At 40.7% G+C, this 21,716-nt stretch overlaps 1 protein-coding gene across 1 annotated transcript in view; it reads left to right on the forward strand.

Annotated features, from left to right (window-relative positions):
* Antxr1 (anthrax toxin receptor 1) overlaps positions 1–21,716 on the forward strand; it is a 212,097-nt gene that overhangs the window by 91,157 nt on the left and 99,224 nt on the right. Inside the window, exons 11-12 of the mRNA XM_013022556.1 lie at positions 15,647–15,716; positions 17,436–17,514. Of these exons, the coding sequence (XP_012878010.1) occupies positions 15,647–15,716; positions 17,436–17,514 (149 nt within the window). The remainder of the gene's footprint in view (positions 1–15,646; positions 15,717–17,435; positions 17,515–21,716) is intronic.

Below are 21,716 nucleotides of genomic sequence, written 5' to 3' on the forward strand. Positions count from 1 at the left end.
AAGACTTAAAGAGAGACTTCTCCAAAGAAGAAATAAGAATGGCCAATAGACATAACATCTCTGGCTATACAAGAAATGTGACTCAAAACATTGAGATTCCACCCACCCCAGTTAAAATGGCCATTATTAAGAAAACTAACAATAACATGCTGGAGGGGTGTGGCCAAAAGGGAACACTACTAAAGTGTTGGTGGGAATGTAAACTTGTTCAACCACTTTGGAAAGCAGTATGGAAGTTCCTCAAAATACTAAACATAGAGCTTCCCTATAACCCAGCAATCCTACTCCTCATCATTTATCCAAATCACCACAAACCAGGCCATACTAAAGCCACCAGTTCAACCATGTTCATTGCAGCATTGTTTATCATAGCTAAGATATAGAATCAATTCATATTCCCCTCAATGGACAAATAGATCAAGAAAATGTGGTGAGATAGATAGATAGATAGAGATATAGATATATACACACACAATGGAATTCTATACTTCTGTCAGAAAATATGATATTGCCCATTCATAAGGAAATGGGAAAACTTAGAAAACATTACACTAAGGGAAGTAAGCCAGACCCAAAGAAACATAGGCTGCATAGTTTCCCTCATTTGTAATCATTAGAATGTGCCTATACGTCTACAACAAAACTCAATGAAGAGTAAAAGACAAATAATTACTCTTAGACATGATTAATTAAACAGCATTCTAAACATCCACACAGTGTGGTTAAAGGAGGATATTCTTGGGAGAGGATCACAAGGACTCAATAACTGTTGTTGTTGTTTTATGGGTCTGGTCCTGGGGCCTGAACTCTGGGCCTGGGCGCTGTCCCTCAGCTCTTCAGCTCAAGGCTAGCGCTCTACCACTTGAGCCACAACACCATTTCCGGCTTTTTCTGCTTATGTGGTGCTGACGAATAAACCCAGGGCCTCATGCATACAAGGCAAGCGCTCTACCACTGAGCCACCTTCCTAGCCCCCAGGACTCAATAACTGTATGCATATGACCATATAAAATGATGATTATCAAAATGAACTCCAAGAAATGTAAGCAAGAGGTGTTTTTATTGTACTGTTTGTGGTTCTTTTTGTTCTTTTTTCTTTGGTTTATTCCCTTTTGTTGCTTTATTTGATTTCTGTACCCCTTATCTTGTATGTAAGTCTGTTTGGTTTGGGAAGGGGAAGGGGAAGCACAGAAACGGTGGGACAATGGGTGAGCCAATTCAGCAATGATATTCACTAGAGTTGGAAATGAACTATATACAACTTGATGGGGAGGGAACAAACTGGGAGAGAATGAAGAAGAGGAGTGCCACTGTTCAAAAGGAAATGTTCTCGTTACCTGACTTATGTAACTAACACCTCTGTACATCACCTTTACAATAATTTTTTTAAGAAAAGGAAAGAAAAAGTAATGGGGCACCACATGACTGTATCATACATTGAATCGGGCAAAGAAGCAAGGAAGGGAACAAAATCCACAGGTGCATTGTTGCCATAGATGGTTGGTTACATGGCTTAAATGTGACAAGAGGGGCTTAGAGCAGGGCCTGGCTGTAAGTAGTATAGTTGGCTTCTAGTCTTACATTGTTGTTGTTGTTGGTATCAGCAGCAGCAGCAGCGCCATCACTATTACCAAGTGGGGCAGTAACTGAATATTGTAAAGACATAAGAGATCTTCAAATTCTTTTCACTTTTAATATGAACTCAATGAAAATTACCACAGGGCTTTTTAAATTAACAAAATAATTCCAAAGTGGAAGAATAAACATGCAAGAGTAACCTCCCCCCCCAAAAAAAAATGTAGAAACTTTACCTGGCAGATTTTAGGATGTACGAAAGGCTGCAAGCCAAGTCCTGGAACAAAGCCCATAAACACTTAGGTGAATTTTGTATAAAATAAAGTAACCTTTCAAATCCATGGGGAAACTGGGTTATTCAAAACATGGTGTTCAGACAACTGGCCAGCCACTTGGAAAAACAATTAAGTTTGATTTTTATCTTACACCTTACACTTAAACAATTTCCAGACGAACTACAAATTTTTATGTGAACATGAAACTTTAAAATTTCTAGAAGGAAATAAAAATAAATATTTCCCTAATTGTTTTCAGAGGGCTTAAGGCTTCTTGATATACCATAAAGGAGAAATTTGATAGTCTGAGCGTATATTTTTAATTCTCTTGTTACCTAGCCCAGTTAAGAAACAAAAGGGAGGGCTGGGAAGGTGGCTCAGTGGTAGAGCGCTTGCCTTGCATGCTCGAGGCCCTGGGTTCAATTCCTCAGCACCACATAAGCAAAAAGAAAAAAGCCGGAAGTGGCGCTGTGGCTCAAGTGGTAGAGCACTAGCCTTGAGCTGAAGAGCTGAGGGACAGCGCCCAGGCCCAGAGTTCAGGCCCCCACGACCGGACCCAAAAAAAAAAAAAAAAAAAAAGGGAATGAAAACAGTGGAAAATTATGTATATGTGTGTATAAATAATTAAGCTCCTAAAGTCAGCTCCTTAAACAATAAAAAAATAGGTAAAATATATGATAAGAAAATTTACCAAGAAAAATTAATAGCATATAGAAAATGTTCAGTGTAAACCAGGAAAGCCAAAGCAATCAATTTCCATGTTTACTGTAAATATAAACAAAATACTAATATCTGATATTGGTAATGATGAAGGGGAGGAAGCATTTTTATTTATTATCAGTGAGATGTCATTAGAAGTTCTAGGAGGTAACTCTTTTTTCCTCTTTTCTTTCTTTTTCTTTTCTTTTTTTTTTCAGTACTAGAATTTGAACTTAAGCCTTGTACTCACTTGGCAGGCACTTTGCCATTTTAACCACATTTCCAGTGCTTTTCTTGCTCTGGTTTGTTTTTAGATAGTGTATCACTTCCTGCCTGGATATGCACCTGGGTAGCAATTGCTTATTTTCGAAGTCAAATGACAGGTGTGTGCCACCACACGCACCATTAGCTGAGAAGAGGTCTCAAAACCTTTTCTACCCTGGCTGGCCTCAAACCACAGTCCTCCCAATCTCAGCCTTTCACATAGGATTAAAGGTGTAAGCCACTGGTGTGGGGCCTGAACTCTGGGCCTGGCACTGTCCCTCAGCTCTTCAGCTCAAGGCTAGCTCTCTACCACTTGAGCCATAGTGCCACTTCCAGCTTTTTTCTGCTTATGTGGTGCTGAGGAATTGAACCCAGGACCTCATGCCTGCGAGGCAAGCACTCTACCACTGAGCCAACTTCCCAGCCCTAGAAGGCAATTTTTAAACTGAATCAACTGTTTTTATACAGAATTTCAATTTCAACTTCATCAAAAGGAAATGATCAAGAATGTCTAATATGACTTGGTGAAATGAACCTATGTCACAACATTGTTCATGACATCAAAAGAACAAAAAAGGATTACAAGGGGGAACATTTTAACAGTAAAATAAATATATTACATAGATACTCTACTATTTTTTATTTTTATATATTTTATTGTAAAGACATTGTACCCAGGGTTACAGTTACATGAACAAGGTAATGAGTCCATTTTCTATCAAACATTGTTACCCCCCCTTTGCTTTTTCCCTACCATCCCTTTCCTCCCCACCTCCCCAACTCCTCCCTCCCCCCACCCAAAGTTGTAAAGTTCATTTTCAACATAGTGTCTTATGCATCTTGTTGTTATGATGGGTCATCCCATATCCTTATTTCAGCATTTAGTTATTTCTTTTCCCCTCCTCAAATTAGAAAAATGTATATACAAGATGCAGGAATCAAATACGGTGACAACAGGAGTTATACCATGGGGGATAGACATACCAAAGAAACTAAAAAAAAATCACAGTATATTATAAGTACATTAAAAAGAACAGCAAGAAAGATTAAATCTCTTGTGTCCCTATCTTGGGATTCATTTCATTTAGCATCAGCTTATATATATAGCTATGTATAGCTTTTGACCTTTTCTGCTTGTCCTAGACATATACCAGTTATTGCAGATAAGGGAAACTATGGGATCTATGTTTCTTTGAGCCTGGCTTGCTTCACTTAATATAGTTTTTTTCCAAGTCTTTCCATTTCCTAACAAATGGGGCAGTGTCATTCTTTCTGATGGAGGCATAAAATTCCATCATATAGACCATTCATCTACTGAGGGGCATCTGGGTTGGTTCCATATCTTAGCTATGGTGAATAATGCTGCAATAAACAGTTATGCTGGTAGCTTTAGTATGGTCTTGTTTGTGATCGTTTGGGTAAATGCCTAAAAGTGGGACTGCTTGCGAGCTCTATGTGGAGTCTTTTGAGGAACCTCCATACTGCTTTCCAAAGTGTTTGAACAAGATTACACTCCCACCAACAATTCAGTAGGGTTTCTTTTTGGCCACTCCCTCCAGCATCTGTTATTATTAGATTTCTTATTATAGCCATTCTAACAAGGATGAGGTGGACTCTCAATGTTGTTTAGATTTGCATTTCTTTTATGGCTAAAGAAGTTGAGCATTTTTTCATGTGTCTATTGGCCATTCTTATTTCCTCTTCAGAGAAGTCTCTTTTTAAGTCTTTAGCCCACTTATTAATCATGTGGTTGTTTCTTTGAGGATTTTGTTGTTGGGGATTTAGTTTTTTGAGTTCTAAGTATATTTTAGATATGAGACTCTTGTCCATTGTATGGCTAGTGAAGAGCTCCCATAGATAATCTATTATATAAATTATACTTCACCCCTGTACAATTAAATAGTGTAGAAGAACAATTAGTGATGTGAAACATGTTAATGTTATGTCATTGAGTGTTACAAACAATTTATGGAACAGTATATCAAAGCTATTTTTATTTTTCCATACACGATTCCACAGAGAGAGACTTGAAAGGCATTCATTGAAATGTTAACAGCAGGACCCTCTGAATGAGGCTACCATTAACTTTCTTTCTACATGTCTGCATTTTCTAAGGTTTCTACAATCACGTGGCTCCTGTGCTACCAGAAAGGACTCACTAAAATTATTTAATATTTAGTTTAATTTTTAGCATAGGTCTTCAATTTAAATTTGGTTGAGTCTTAGTCACCAGACTCAACTTAGTTCTGGCCAAGAAAGTATCTTGGAAATCTTCATTCGAGTCCTATTTATTCTGCATGCACCAGAAAAAGTGCCCTAAAAAGATCCACTTTCAACTGAAAATCCATTGCGGACAGATTAGAATATTAAAAAAGGAGACCCAGGTTTGAGGTGAGAACAATAAGTTTTTTTGCAGAGTAATTTTTTTTTAAAAAAAAGGATGTTTTGCTAATGTAATCATGAAACACATGCTGGCCTATCCCAGTGTTGTATGGGAGCATGTGAGATATGACTATAAAGAAGAGACTGAATGAAGACAGTAAGGGGGATATAGTCATAATATTCTATATAATGCATATTTACAAAATTAAGAAAGAGGGAAGGGATGGTTGGGAGGGAGGGATGGGAGATGATGAAAAAGGGGTGACATTGATCAAGATTCCTTGTATTTATATACTACTTCACTACATGGCAATTCCTAAAGATAAAAATAAAATTAGAAACAATAAAAAGGATCAATGAACAGCAAAAAGAGAGATCGATTGACTTTTCAGTCACTAAGATTCAATTTATATAGGGCATGTAAGAAATCCATTATCCATGTTTTACTTCCTAGCTTCATTTCCAATCTTATTCACCAGGCCTTGTCATGATTCACTTTTTGAAAACTCCCAAGGATAAAATGTTTCCTCCTTTGAAACACTTTAACTGAACATTAGTAACAGAGGCAGTTAAGAATTCCAAAGAAGCCGGGCGCGCTGGTGGCTCACGCCTGTAATCCTAGCTACTCAGGAGGCTGAGATCTGAGGATCGCGGTTCAAAGCCAGCCCGGGCAGGAGAGACTGTGAGACTCCTATCTCCAATAAACCACCAGAAAACCGGAAGTGGCGCTGTAGCTCAAGTGGTAGAGCGCTCGCCTTGAGCTGAATAGCTGAGGGACAGCGCCCAGGCCCAGAGTTCAAGCCCCACGACCGACAAAAAAAAAAAAAAAAAAAAAATTCCAAAGATTGGTGAAACAAAGGACAAAGGGTGAACCAATGCAAAAGCAATACTCACAACACACTATGTTGGAAATGAACTTTACAACTTGGAGGGGGCAGTGGGGAAGAGAAAGAGGGAGAAAAATGAGGGAGGGGGTTAACACTGACAAGAAATGTACTCATAACCTTACATATCTAACCGTAATCCCCCTGGACATCACCCTTACAATAAAATTAAATTGAAATTTAAAAAGAATCCCAAAGAACTTTCCAAGAGAAAGAGACAATGCTCATTTGAATATGGAAGTTCCAGTGTGTTTGTTTTAAAGGATTTTGTTTTATTTTTGGTTTTGGTTTTGGTTTTTTTTGCTGGTTCTGGGGCTTGAACTCAGGGCCTAGGTGCTGTCCCTGAGCCTCTTTGTGCTCAAGGCTAGTGCTCTACCATTTGAGCCATAGTGCCACTTGGGGGGCTTTTTCTAGTTTATTGGAGATAGAGTCTCATGGACTTTTCTGCCAGGGCTGATTTCAAACCATATTGCTTAGATCTCAGCCTCCCAAGTAGCTAGAATTACAGGCATGAGCCACCCATGCCTGGCTTTAAAGATCTACTCTTACTGTATTTATTTGATCTTACAACCAACCATCTGTGCATCAGGGCTGCTGTGGAAGATTACTGGTGCACTCCTAGTGGTTGCTGGGGAGGAGAGGCAAAGGACAGAAGAAACCTAAAGGTTCCTATACAGAAGCCGGTTGTTACTTTGTCATGCAAAGTATTGCATATAATGGTCAGAGATACTTACTGCAATTTGGATGCATCTGTGGGGATTTAATGTCACATGATGATGAGTTATCACTGTGGAACTCAAAATGAAGAGACACAAAGGAACCAGTAGCCTCCTAGTTCTTATTTGGGATACACATTTTCATCATCAGGGAGATTTATCTGAATGGTAGAAGCCACTGATTGCTTTGGACCTGCCCCTGTACAGTGCTCTCCCTGTGTCTTTATCACAACTGTTGTGACAGAGGGGTACCTGGATCCCCAGTTTTGTTGATGAAGAAAGGGTCTCAGAAAAATAAAGTGGCCAAGGCCACTCAAATACCAGAGATGAAAACAATTTTAACTTGGGCAGTTTGATTCCAAGCCTGTAGAGCACATCTTTACATTGCCTCTGGACCACAGATCCCCAGGAGTCCCGAGACCCCCTAACTTCTGATGCCCAGGAGGCTGATGTCTATAGCTGATGATGTGGAAAGAGGTGAAGCACTCTTCTGGTTCCCTGAATGGCCCCTTTTCTTATATCTGATCAGGTTTCTCCTTCCCACTTGTAGACTAGGTTCAGGTTCGGCCCATTGGCTTATGAAGTGGAGAGGGTGTGTTCATGTATGTTCCTATCTTTAGGCTCAGACAAAATATAGGTAGGTTGCAATTTACTGCTATCTGGAATGGTGTGAAGATAAAAGGGGATCTGGCCAACAAGATCTTCATTTGGAGGCAAGCAAACTGGACAGTACAGTTAGCAGTGTGTATGGAGTCAACTTTGATGTAGACCCTACTCTACCAAATAAGCAATGACCTCCAGGGGGAAACTGCATGCCTGTGTAGACTCAGCCACACACACTCTTCTTTGGAGTGTGGTTTGGGCAAAAATTGGCTTATTTCTTATCTCCACCTAGCCCTGCTGTCCTGAGTATGGAATCTGGCATTCTCTTCTATTCTGCCCCATTTGTCTGGGCTTTCATGCATGATGGCCAGCGGGGGATGGCACCTTTCCTCCTTCAGTACTGTTGGGATTGCAATGATGGAAGTAAATGTGGTTACCCTAGGGAATCCTCGGCAGACTAGTAATATGCATCCCCTCAAACTGAGATTCTTTGAATATTTATTCATTTTGGGGAAGTTGCCTGTTACCGATGCAAGGAAATCATTTCTGGTAGATCTCTCCGTGCAACTTAGCTCCAGCCTCTAATGTGCATACCATAATAGCTTAGCACACATTATTAGCTAAGTATGTGCCCAGGGTCATCTTCCTACTGCAGCTCTGAATTTCTATGTGGGTTTCATCCTTTAAGAGCATCAGTATCTGACATAACCTGTGATTCTGATTGTGTAGAAGACCTTAGCCATTTTGGTCTGTTTACCCCCTCAGTCTCAATTCCAAAGGTAACATCCTTCCAGTGCTAATTGTGCACAGCTGCAAGAGTTTACATGTCAGAAAGCACATACCTTCTGCATGAATCCTGAGTTGTCCTTTACCAAGCAAAAACAAAGCTTTAAAAAGTACACTTATTCTTAGTAAATTACAACTGTTTGGAGTGCAGCAATTATTCTGGCTTCAAGACTACAAAAAATTTTAAAGCCTAATGCTTTGCTTAGAAGATAATTTGTAGCTTTTACGCATGTCAACGGTCAAGAATTTTTTGGTGTGGATTTATTGAGATGACAGAATGCTTCACAAGAGCCCCGAGCCTCATTATTCCATTTAGTTTTCTTGCAAAACCTCAAGCTTCTCTATTAACTTTAGAAAGAATTAAATACCACAATCCCATAAAATCATGTGTCATATGATCCCATTAACTAAAAACTATTATAAATAGGAAAAATCCAAAATTGTTTACCCCAGGGCATCAACAGTGTTTATCATTAAGAATTAGGATTATCAGTAATTTTCAACTTTTCGTCAGCTGCATTCATCTGCATTCCCCAGGGTTCTTACTCTAACCATATATTACTTCTATCATCAGTGAAAACAAGAGAAACTATGGATACACAGTAAGTTACATGCTGAAAAGTCAGTCTGACTGTGCCCAAAGCTATGGGAGAAGAAGGGGTCATAACCTTGTGGGAGACTCAAGAAATTTTAAGCTCAACAGAGACAATCCAATAGGCCTCTGCATCCTATGCCTGACTCCTCTAGGAATGGATTTGTGGTCACTCACCCTGTTCTTTGTCCCTTGTCCTTCATGATTCTCCTGAGCACAGTAACTGAGATAATATGCATCATTTCCTTCTAAGAACTGCCTCAACTCTGCATTCTGTGATCTTGCTTATATTTAGGATCTTCTGAGTTCTGTACTTACGTTTATATAGAGAGTGCTCTGACTCTACCACCCAGGACTTCCACCCAGGACTTGTTTTCCAATGTGTCTCTTTTACCCCTCTGCCTCTTTTACCCATCATCTTATAACCACTCTGAACTTCCTTGACTTCGCTCCAGTTCCCTGGAAGTTGTGGACTCCTAGTAATATGTACAGTGGGCTAAAGGAAACTATGAAGGTCTAACTATGGCAGTATTAACATTTGGAGCTGGATAATCAGTGGTTGCGGTGAGAGCTGTCCTATGCATTGTAGTTACCAATACCATTACTCCCTGTTGTGGCAACCCAAACTGTCTCATCGCTGAGGGGAAATCACCCCCTTTGGAGATTCATTGCATGATATACATGTCCACATGTGCTACCTGGATAGATGTCTTGCTTCTTGTTACACTTATACTGTATTGCCCTGATAGAACATGGTAGAAAGTTGGAAGACCCAGTCCATTTACAAACATATTCACCGTGACACCTTGTGTTAAAGGGTGATGGGCCCAACAGAATCCCACCTCAGTAATAAAATTTAACATATGTTGAGTACTTTATAAATGGTACACATATAACAGTATTATTTACAATCTAGGAAATGAGTATTATGCTCATCTTCTGGATGAAAACTCTGAGTTATGAATAAGATGAAAAGCTTTGTCCCAGACTAGATACAGAATGTAAGTTGCTGAGCCATGATGGATCTCCATAGCACAAATTTTGTGTGTTTACTGTTCTCCATCTACTGCAGCCTGCCAAAGAACAGAATGGGAAGTCAAAATACTTACCCTGGATACCTACTATAAGCAGGAACTGCTGAAATAGTTGTGTGTGCACCCAGAGATTTTACCTGGAATCTGTTGGCCATTCTCATGGCACCCAGGTGGTAAGGGCTTCCAAGAAAACTTTAGGCTAGAAAAAGATGCATACGGAGAGGGCATGTGTAAGGAAAAGGGTGATGGTCAGCCTGGTTTCACTTAATAGGAATCCCTCTGGCCTCAGAAGATCTTAAGAGGAGAGTTTACAGTGAGTGAACTACATTTTCAAGACGTTTCCCCCCCAATTTGTTCAATGCATCTACCCTATCTCCCTCTCTTTCTATTCCTTTTTGACATTCATTTCTCACTTTTCAGACTTCAGAACCACATTCAACTTTTCTCTGCTTTGTTCCCCCATGTAGAGATATATGTCTTTTGTCAAAAGAATTCTGGGTTTGTTCTCATACCTATCAATGAAAACCTTCCAGCCCAGGCTTGAAACCCAGTACTACTACCCTCTCAGCAGTTGGTCCCATTGAACTTTGTGATAAGACTCCCACATCTGTGAATTAGCATTGAGCAGCCCCATTAAGAAAACTAATCACTTCTTGTCTGGCTGGAGATCCAGAAAGTTCAATCCAGATGCTTTGAAGTTTGTCAACTTGAAGCTCTACCAGATTATAACTGTAACTCAAATTTTTCACAATATTTTAAGCATAACTTTTTTTCAAAGCTGTTTACTTTTGAAGGCAGTGACAAGGTGGAAATGTCTACTCTCCTCTAGTTTGGAGCCACATTCTCAACCAGCAGATAATTTGGTGCTGAACAGTTATACTTGGCTCCAAGCAGCCATGAAAATGCCCCCTAGGTTCAGGAAACATGAGGGAAAACAGTGGGGTGAGCTCATTCAGTCCACAACCTCTACTGTTTTTTTTCCCCACTACCTAATGCAAATGTTACAGTAGGAATGTAAACTCTCTACTTTGGGGCATACATCAGCTTTGGGAAGGATTCAACAAACTCCCCCCAGATAAGACTAGAGGTTGTTTTTCTTTTCATTTTTGCCAGATATAAATATTTATATCAAGAAAAGATTGCCAAGACTTGGGAAGTATTTAAATGATTTAATCAGCCCTGTGGAAGGATTCACTCTGATTGGTGTTTGAATTTGCTAATGAATTTTAATCCTGGTTTTATCCCAAATCTATTAGTCACCAAACTATTAGAGGAAATTCTGGGACCTTCCTTCTTCATAGTTTGAAAAAAGGGGATGTTGTCGCAAGGTAAAAACCATGGAAATGTATGCATTTACATTATAGTTTCAGAATATGAGTTCATTTCTGTTAGATCAGAATACTCCTCTCAGAAGACTCCAGAGTCTTGTTGCAGAGTTCTTCAACCCCAGACCTCTTTCCTAGAAGGCATGCCTTCTGCTGGCATCCATTTTTGCCCATTGAAAGTCTGTTGACCATTCATCTCCAACATGGGTGGTGTGAAGCACTTCCATTTTTGTACTACTTATGGTTACCTCTAGGCCCAACTAGCAAGGCCCAGGAATGATTACTCATGCCTATAATCCTAGGTCCTGAGAATGCAGGAATTGGGAAGATTTCAGTCCAGGTTGGCCTGGGGATGAGCAAGAGATCCTACAGCAAAGGGAGCATAACTCAAGTGGTAGAGCACCTGTATGGCAAGTCAAAACCCTAAGTTCAAACCTCATACCACCAGGAAAAACATAAAACAAAAAAGACTAGGTAGACTGATCTTGAGCAAGCCAGTAGCACTAATGAACTCATATCTCTGAGCCTCAGTTTCTCAAACTACAAGTAATAATATCTCTCACAGGATCATCAAAGCATCAAGCAGATCATGGAGATCATGGCTATATAATGTTAAACACAATCAGTACGTGTGTGTGTGTGTGTGTGTGTGTGTGTGTGTGTGTGTGTATGTATGTCTATGCACACACAAATTCTCTTAAGCCTTTTATTTTCTGAGGAATTCCTGATGTCTAAAACAATGTTACTTTAGTAGAATGATGTCATTTAGCAATTAGACATTTTGAAAATTGTGATCTTCAATTCTTTTGTTTTAAAGCACAAATTATATTGTCTATTTAAATAAATTGGTGCCATATAATCAAGTGAAGTATTTCCTAAACCCTTATTAACATGAAGTACCATGCTTATTTACTCATACAAAACTCTCTGCAGTAATGTCATCACCATTTACAGATAAACTTGACTCCAGTCACCCACCAGTAAGAGCAAAACTTGGGACTTGAACCTGGACTTTTCAGGCCTCAGAGTTTCCTCAGTCCTTCTCTGTGCCCTACATTTCTGTTTCCTCTCAACAAATGCTTGAGGTTAGCCTAACTCAGAGTAGCACAGAATTCTGAAATAGCTTTGAGAATTCAAGAGAATTTCTATGTCAAGATCATTCCCAAATTTCATTTAATTTCTGGTCTTTCACTCCCACACCTTCCTAGTTTTCCACTCAGTTGAAAACAAAAGTCAGGAAGGTTAGTCCAAGCTCCTGGTCTCCATTTCTGTTGGCAACTCAGTACTAATGAGCGGTGAAATGGCCACCCAGTAGGCAGAGGCAGAGATTTCATTGTACTCTCAGTAGATTACAGCCCCATAAACAGCACAACACCCTAGTTTTTGGTGGAGATTATTGTGAGGCTGGCATAGCCTGAGAGCCAGTCATGGAGGGCCCGATGAAGAAGCTTTTTGTATCCTCCTTCCCAAATGGATATTCCAGGAAGGAGTCAGATGATGTGAGTTATAGAAACCAAATGGCCCTCTTTTGTTTAGAAAGAGAGAAAAGAAAAGCCACTCATTTTTGTGGTAAAGTGAAAACAGGCTCCAAACCAAACAATCCCTCTCAGGGCAGAAAATGCCAGCTCACAGAGCAGGCCCACAGCCTCAAACAAAGTAACTGAAGGAAGTGTCAGAACTGTCCTGTATCTGTGGCCAAAGCTTTCTGTCCTCCCAGTGAGGTGCTCCTCTGCTTTGTCCCAGAAATGTGTAGGAAAGGAAAATGAAAAGGGAGACAGTGAGAAATGGCTGCTTGACGAGGCCATACCCACTGTCCTTCCCACTCCTTTCCAGTTAGCAGGAGGGAAGGAGACAGGCACTGGAGGAGGGAGCTTGCAAGTGAGTGAGCTCAAGCACTAATGGGAATATGGGCATGTAGCCTCTGCATTTGCCCTGGCTGCATTGCTGCTCTGTGCCACCTCAAATGCCCTTCTCATTGTGACACAGCTCTTCCCACCAGATGGAGTCAAGAAGCCTCTTGGGCCTGCTGTGTGGCTTCCCAGGGCTCTGTGGGCAGAAAGCTGTGTATCCCCAGGTACTACTAGTTTGTGTGCAATGGGATAGGCAAATAGAAGTGCTAGTCAACCCTGCCTGTCTCAAGTTTGATTTCTCCCCTGATACAAGCCTCTCCTGGAATGCTGAGTCTCTTAACCAGGAAAGAATAATGCAGCATTCATTTATAATCCTGGCTTGCCTCTTAACTTGCTCTGCAACCAGAGATCACTGTTTGGAACCTCTGTTTGGCATCTGAAAAAAAGAAGAGCCTGATGATTCCTACCCTGCCTGTGCTCAAAAGGTACTCAGGAGGAAAGAGAGTGCTGGTGCTACTGAATTGAAAGACAGGTTATTAGCTGGCAAACTGCTGCCAGAATGCCTGATGCAGACCCAAGAAAAGAATGTTGTCCCTCTTGACAACCCTGCCAGATTAAATTTAACTAAATGAAGTGCTTGGAGAGCGCCCACATTGCATGCCCAGGTGAGGCTGGCTGCCATCCTTACCATAGATGGAAAGGCATCTTGAAAGTTACAATGCTTCAGTAATAATGGCTTCAGGCTCTGGGTGATCCTCTACTATCATCATAAGTGTCATAACTTTACACCACATACCCTCTCCATTCCTGCATATTCCATAATCTGCCAGCAACTGGTGCTCAAAACAGGGGAAAGTTCCAATAGCACCCTGCTGCTTTTAAGTACAATCCCAGAAAGCCTTATTTTGTCCTCCACAGCCATCATCCATTCTTGCTGACTTTTCTGGTATCATTTTGATCATCTGCTTCATTGGCCTTCTACTTCTCATGAGATCTGGCCTCCTTCATACCCCAGGGTGTATATATCCTCTCCTCACCTGGCCTTTGGGTTTCAGCTTAAGTAGCCTTTCCTTGTGGAAGTATTTCCTGACTTCCCAGATGAAGAGTAGCCTCTCTTCTGGTATGTGTGTGCATCACAGTTATAATATGTGTGATTGCTAGCATGGCAACTCCATGGACAAGAGGCTTTATCTCATATTCATTGTAATACCTAGCACAGTTCTTGGCCCATGGAAAACACTTAAATTTTATATATGTGAGGGAAGGGAGAGAATAACTCTTTCCTGTAGCTCCTGTAAAACTCATGAAAGCAGGAAGTTTCTATTTTTGAAGCCTTTATCACCAGCCCATAGTAAATCTTCAGTGAATATTAGTTGAATCTATGAATAAATGAAAAAATGACTTGGAAATACCCTTCTTTAAGTTTTCACCAGGATTTCCCAAAGCAGCAATCTTCTCTCTTCTTTTTCAGTAAGCACTAAGCACAGTGCTTAGCAAGTAGATAGGTCCTTTATTCCCATCCCAAGTAGCAGAGCCCCATAATTCCAGCCATAGAGGACACAGGGCTTCCTAATCTCCGCTCAGGCAAGCATTTAATGTCAACTGTATTCTCTGCAGTCATGACTGGCACATGTCACAGGAGGCATTGATTTCACAGCGAAGACTGATAACAGAATAGAATCTTTCAAACGTATTTGTATCCCTTTGTACCTTTTAGTTCTCAGTGGTACTAGTGGTGATGGTTTGACTGAAGGAGAAATATTGCTCATCCTCATTTCTTCAGTGGGGCCTACCACAATCTTCTTTACATATCCAATAAGCAATGAGGCATGAAGGGATGACTCTTTATCTACTGAGTACACAGGCTTTTCTGGGCCCAGACCCTGGTTACAATGAATTTAAGCTTTTTCCTAGATGTCCATCAGAAAAGGAGCAAGAACTTCACTACTTCTTAGGACTACACCACTGTCATCCATCTCCCATGACTACATCTGCCAAATCCTCCAACTGCATCATTTCAGTTTTGCGCAGAAATCTTCCGCATTTCTTTCCATGGCTATAAAACTCTGCCGATCCCCCTGTAATCCCTGGACCGATTCAGAGAAAAAAACTTGGGCCCTACTTTGTTCTGTGCTGCTCTTTTAAAGTCCTGCCCACTTCCTATGTTGAGACACCTTTGCTACCCTGTCTTTGCATTCCCTCCCAGGAATGCCTTTTTCCCAGCTTTCCACTAAAGCACAACTCTTGCAGATTTCCCTAGGATGTGATCATGTCGCCCTTGTAAAAGAAGCCCTTTGTCTCCTGAAGCCCTTTTGGTGTTGCCACTTCTTGCCTTTGCCACTGATATGGCTATGAAGCTCCTTAGGACCAATTGAATGTTTTCTTAGTTCCTCTCAGTTATTCCTGAGAAGAAAGGAGGCTCATGATGTAATGTAAGAAACTCTAGTTCCTCAGTGGTTGACTGCAATGGACATAGAAGCTCAGGAAACTAATATTCAGGCTTGAGTTCACTGCTAATGGATATTATGGTACATGAGTTTTTATTTTAAAAAGCTCTTGGTTTTTGTCTCCCTAAACTTCACTGAAGGTCTTTTAAAAGTCACAGAATTTGGAATTATAACTTTGCCTCAGTCCTCTTAACCCAGTACTTCTTCTTTACAGATGAGAAGCCCTTCGCTGTGGAAGACACCTATTTGCTCTGCCCAGCACCCATCTTAAAAGAAGTTGGCATGTAAGTTTTCACCAGCAACTGAGCCTCATAGCCAGGAAGGAGAGAAGAGGTAGAGGGGGCAAAAAGTATCACCATGAACATTCTCTTCAGTCATGATGGTACCAGTGCCTACAGCGAGCTAGGCACCTCAATAATATTTTACAGAGTATCCATTCATCTCTCCCCTTCCCATGAACCAGACATCCCCATTCAACAGAGGTAAGAAGGGCTGAGAATTTAGGTCACCTACTCAGGGGCATGCAGCAGTCAGTGGAAGAACCAGAGCTCAACCCAAGTTCTGTCTGACTTAATACCAGCTATGTTTCTAGAATGTTCTCCCATGTTTCCTCATCCTGGTATCATCGATACCCTGATAAATGAATGTTATCTCCTTCCTGGAGAGAGGAAAACTAAGAATGATGAAGGAGGATCTTTACTACTTGGTGAAGGCTAAGAACGCACATTCATAGCTGCAGTCCATCTTCCTCACTCCTCCACAAGATTCTCTGAACTCATTTATGGGAACTATCTCCCAGTGGTGGCCTTATAATAACTGCCCATCTGATATGGTAAAAATACTCAATAGGAAAATAAATGATCCTGCTACTCAGGAGGCTGAGATCTGAGGATCACAGCCACGGCAGGAAAATCCATGAGACTCATCACCAATTAACCACCAGAAGATCAGAAGTGGCGCTATGGCTCAAAATGGTAGAGTGCTAGCCTTGAGAAAAGAGCTCAGGGACAACGCCCAGGCCTTGAGTTCAAGGTCTATGACCAACAAATAGAAAAGAAAAGAAAAAATAATTTGCACCTTGAGCTAGAGAAGAATTATCTAGGGATACAAAGAGATAGTATGGTGTGGAGTCTGAAAAACCTGCTCCAGAATGAAGTCTAACAGGCTCAAGAGGGTTGGGGCTTTTAGGAGAAACAGTTAAAATTGTTTGTTAAATCCTGCTTTTAGTTATTCACTCTCACTGTAAGACCATCCTCTCTAGGTACCTGACATTGACCTGTGATTCCATGAACTAGCCCAGTGTCTTTGTGGGAAATGTAACAATATGGGAGCTCATATTTCAGTGAGTTCTTATAGATGAAAAGGGATAGAAGGAGAGCTGGTACATCTATTGCTGTACCTCTAAAAATAACCAGACACCCACTTTATCCCATTAACTTAGACTAGTGTGTGTGTGTGTGTGTGTGTGTGTGTGTGTGTGTGTGTGTGTGTGTGTGTGTGTTGATAGTGATGCTTGAACTCAGGGCCTCAAGCTCTTGAGCTACATTTCTACTTCCAGCTTTCTTCAGACTGATTAGAGATAAGAGTCTCCAGGCTGGCTTTGCTCCTCGATTAGCAAAACTTGTATCTTACAGGTATGAGCCACTGGTCCCTAACATTGAACTACTTTTTAGGCTTGCTTTGTCCTACAAAGTGTGGCAAGTAAGTGAAACAGAAGTAGAGTTTGTGACTCAAATGCAATATGCTGCCACACGAGGAGTTCTGAACGCCCGGCCTTGACACACCAGCCAAGCACATCTAACGTTTCTCTAGAATGTTTAAGAAATACAGGCCAGGAAGAACATCCTCCAGATTTTTCTAGAATAAGCCCCAATCCCACAGGAAGGACATTGCAGTCCCCAGGGTTGTTAGGATCAGAGCCCAAAGGAGACCTGTATATCTGGCTCTCTGTCCATGCCCACTGTACACCACGCTAAGTATCTCTGGTTGCCTTGTCATTTCAGGAAAGCTGCTCTCCAGGTCAGCATGAACGATGGCCTCTCTTTCATCTCCAGTTCTGTCATCATCACCACCACACACTGTGTAAGTCACATCCGCCCCTGCACTAAAGACTTCATCGTCATTATCATTGTCAATAATGTTCTTAAACACCAGTCTTTTTCTCCAAAGTTTCTAGACCTTTATTTTATTCACTTGAGCTTTGACTACAGCACTGAAAGGTCAGACATAGGCTGTATTAGGGTGTGCTGAATGTGGAATGTTGTCAGCATGACTATGGCCAGTGCTCCATTAGACGATGCCTGTTTCCAATACCCCCTTTTCTGGCGTTAAAGAGGAGCTCTGACATACAGCCTGCCCATATGGTAAGATGGGCTGGCTGAGAGAATGGAATGGGTCAATAGGTCTTAAAAAGTTTTTCTCTAAAGGAAAGCAGGAAAATGGGCACTGGTTAGAGGAAGATGGGGAATTGATAGAGGATTTCTTAAGGACAGGAAAAATGGAAACTTGTTTGTGTGATTGTGGAAATAATCCAGGGAGAATGGAAATCTGATGAAGCGGGAGAGAGGGATAGTAGGGGAAGGGTACTGGCATTAGGAGTGGTAAAGCAGAAGGGAGGACTATTTTCCCCCGCCAGCTGCTCTGGATCCCTTCTCTGATCCATTGTGTCAAGCGGCTTCACTTCTGGCTACACATAAAATCACCTGGAGAGCCTTTATTTACTTTTATTGATGTATAATAATGGTACACAGTAATGGATTTTATCGTGACATTTCCATACATGCATTCAATGTAGTTTGGTCATATTCACCCCTCCATTGTGCTCTGTTACTCCTTTTCCCAAGTTTTCTCTTCCATATCTCCCATAATTCCCCTTTATTTCCATGACCTTGTTTTATTTTTTTCTCCTGGTTTCCTTAAGTGAGAGATTCTTGCCTCTGTCAGACTAGCTTATTTAACTTAAAAACATCACCTTCCTGGAGAATTATTTTTAATGATGCCCTCTTCTCAAGCCAGACTCATTGAAGCAAAGTCTCTAGCATGAGCTTTGTTGGTTTGGGTGCCTCCTGGGAAAGGTGGTAGCATCCAGTCTTGCCTGGAAACTCTTTAGCCTCAGAACTTGCTCCTATCTATGATCAGTGTGTCACAGCCCAGCCCTCTGCCAGGCAGTCAGAGCTCAGTTAGCTCATGTAAGGAACACTGCCTCATGAGCATTTCCAAAGCAACCCTCGTCTGAATATTGAATTTCTTTAAGTGAATGAATTCTATTAGATTGTTCTAATAACTAAGATGTTTAGACTGAGGATCAGTTTAAGTACTTGTAATGGTCACTTCATGGTTGGCTTTTGGAAGGCATGTTGATAGAACCCCTCAGTAACTAGAATCTTGTCCTTACTATCAACACTGGTGGGGACAAGAAACTGCAGCCACATCCTGAAGCCAGATGAGGTAAAAATGAGTTTTATCTTACAAATGCACAGGAAGTTAGACTTCACCATGGACAAGACTGTCATCCTGTGTTTGTGGCAAACTAATTGTCTTGAAAGCTAGTAAACTAATGATAGAAAAGTTTAATTTTAACCAAAAACATACTGTACAGTTATCACTAGGAAGTGCCACGAGTGAAAAATGCTCATGTCTCCGACATCTGATCAACTCTTCATCCTGGGTGCCTGAGTGGGATTCCAGTTTTGAGAACAGTATGCAGAATGAAATTTCTTCAAGGGTATTTTGCCAGATTCTTTTGGAAAGTGACTCTATCACAACCTGCCAGCCTTCGGGAAATGATTAAAATATCCCCAAATCAAATAACTCCATTCCTGATCCTCCCAGTTTTTTTTTAGTGACCCAACAGTGCAGACCTGTATTTCTCATTATGTCTGATCATACCACAGAGAAATCATTATTGCCCTTGAGACTACAGGGATAGGGAAAGTGGTAAAGGAGAACATCTTAGGACCAAATGAGTTATATGGCAAATACATACACACACACACACACACACACATTTTCTTTTGGCAGACTAGGGATTGAACTCAGTGCCTTGTACTTGTGCTCTGTCACTTGAGCCATTGCTCTAGTCATTTTGTTTTCAATTTGCTTCTCAAATAGGGACCTCTGATTTTTCTCAGATCAGCCTCAGACCTCTTTCCATCTATCTCTGCCTCCCAAGTAATTGAGTTTATCGTCATGTACCATCATGGCCCAGTCAAACTTACAAATGTAAATCTGTCTCAAAAAAAAGTACTCTTACAAATGTATTGCAAAATTAAAAGAATTTGTTTTCTTGTCAGGCATAGGGCTTGAACTCAGGGCCTGGGCGCTGTCCCTAAGCTGTTTTGCTCAAGGCTAGCTCTCTACCACTTAGAGCCACCGGGCCACTTCTGGTTTTCTGATGGTTAATTGAAGATGAGAATTTCATATTTTTCAGCCCAGGCTGGCTTCAAACCATGGTCCTCAGATCTCAGTAACTAGAATTACAAGCATGAGCCACTTTAGCCCAACTAAAAGAATTCTTAATGAAATCCCACTGCATTTTCCCAGATCACTCACCTAGTCTCTACTTACATTTGATATTGTCCTTATCTGATTACATGTCACAAGATTTGTGTATAATCAGTCCTTGATTAAAGGCATGTTATAATATATTCTATACTATTCCATTTTCATTCAGAATGCTTTATTAGTACTCTAAATTACACAACAAAATTGTAATAACCACTCAAAGACTTGAGATCCAAGGCCATTCATTCACAAATATTCATACTCAACAATTATTCATTGATCGCATGCTAGGTACCCTCCTGGGTGCTTGGTTAACATTAGACAACAAAACAGAAATCTTAGGAGATTGGGGATGAGGGTAGACAGTGAATAGTATCATGAAAATAAGTTATGTATTGTGTTGAAAGTTAGCTGCTAGCCTGGGCAGAAAAGTCCCATGAGACTCTTATCTCCACTTAACCAACAAAAAGCTGGAAGTAGAAGTGTAGCTCAAGTAACTTGGGTGAAAGATAGCCACATCCTCCAAGGGAAACAGACATATGCAAATATAAGATTCCAGTCCCAGTCCAGGCCCTTTACAAAGTTCAGATTAAACACTGAACCTATCATGGACTAAAACAGAGATGTGGGTAGAAAGTGTGTCCATTCAGAAGATGAACTAAGGTCTTGGATTTGAATATGTTTGGAGAATATGGTTTTTAGATCAAAAATAATCCCCTGGGTCTAAGCAAAAGGTTAGATTTGTCAAATGCCAGTCTCAGCCTGCCCAGTCCCTCACCTGGAACCAAAAATCATCTTAAAATATGTAGTGGAGAGTTTTCTCACTTTATTCAGTGCCCATTTGGACAACTGTGTCACAAGATTTCAAGAGCCACATGAATAACTGTTACCCCTGCCAGAAGCAGAAAATTCCATGAAGTTTTACAGGAAAGAAAATTTTTTTCCATCCAAGAACTAAAAGATTCCTATACAAATGGTAAACTTCATTGTGCTCCATGGCTATAGAAGTTGGTTAGACATCCAGGGTGCTCTCTCACCAGAATTTTTAATACCCTCCAGCACTGTAGCTTTCATCACTCTCTCCTCTCCTCCCCAACCTCAGGATGAAAAAGTCATTATTATGCAGCATAGGGAGATCTGAACAAAGGAGGACATGGTAGTACCTCAAAGAACTTTTTGTGACGATTCTCTTCTTTTCAATAAATATTTTGCAATTCTGTAATTTCTACCCAAAAAGCATAAAACTTAGTATATCATTCACAAATATTTTTGCAATTGCTACTGTGTCTCTGATGTCATTTTACTATTGGAGAGATGAACCCACCAAAAGCCTATAAAAAGTATATAAGAAAGAACAGGATCATGTGAATCAGGTATAAATGCCACAGGGTTTCTGAGAAGGAAAGGCAGGATTGGAGCCAGGAAGAGTCATAAGATCTTTATGGAAGTGGTAATACTAGAGTGGTGGTTTTTTTTTTAAAGATTCTAAGTATAGGTAAAGAATTGAGAAGATGGCATTCTCTGAGGAAAACCAACCCAAGCAAGGATAGACATGTCTCTGGCAAAGTTTTGTCTTGGTCTTTCTCAGAACTGTGATTCTACTTTCTTTTCCTCTCCTTTTGTGCCTGTGGATTAGGGGTCATTTCTCAAGTTATTTTCTCCTAGGACACACACATTCCATATCTGTGATTTTGTGACCCAGTATGACAGAGAGAGAGCACTGATGCTATTCATTATGACCTGGATTTGATTTGTAGTCGATTGCGGAGGGGGGGAGGGGA

This window comes from Dipodomys ordii, unplaced genomic scaffold, assembly GCF_000151885.1.
Source record: "Dipodomys ordii isolate 6190 unplaced genomic scaffold, Dord_2.0 Scaffold63, whole genome shotgun sequence".
NCBI classification, from domain to species: domain Eukaryota; kingdom Metazoa; phylum Chordata; class Mammalia; order Rodentia; family Heteromyidae; genus Dipodomys; species Dipodomys ordii.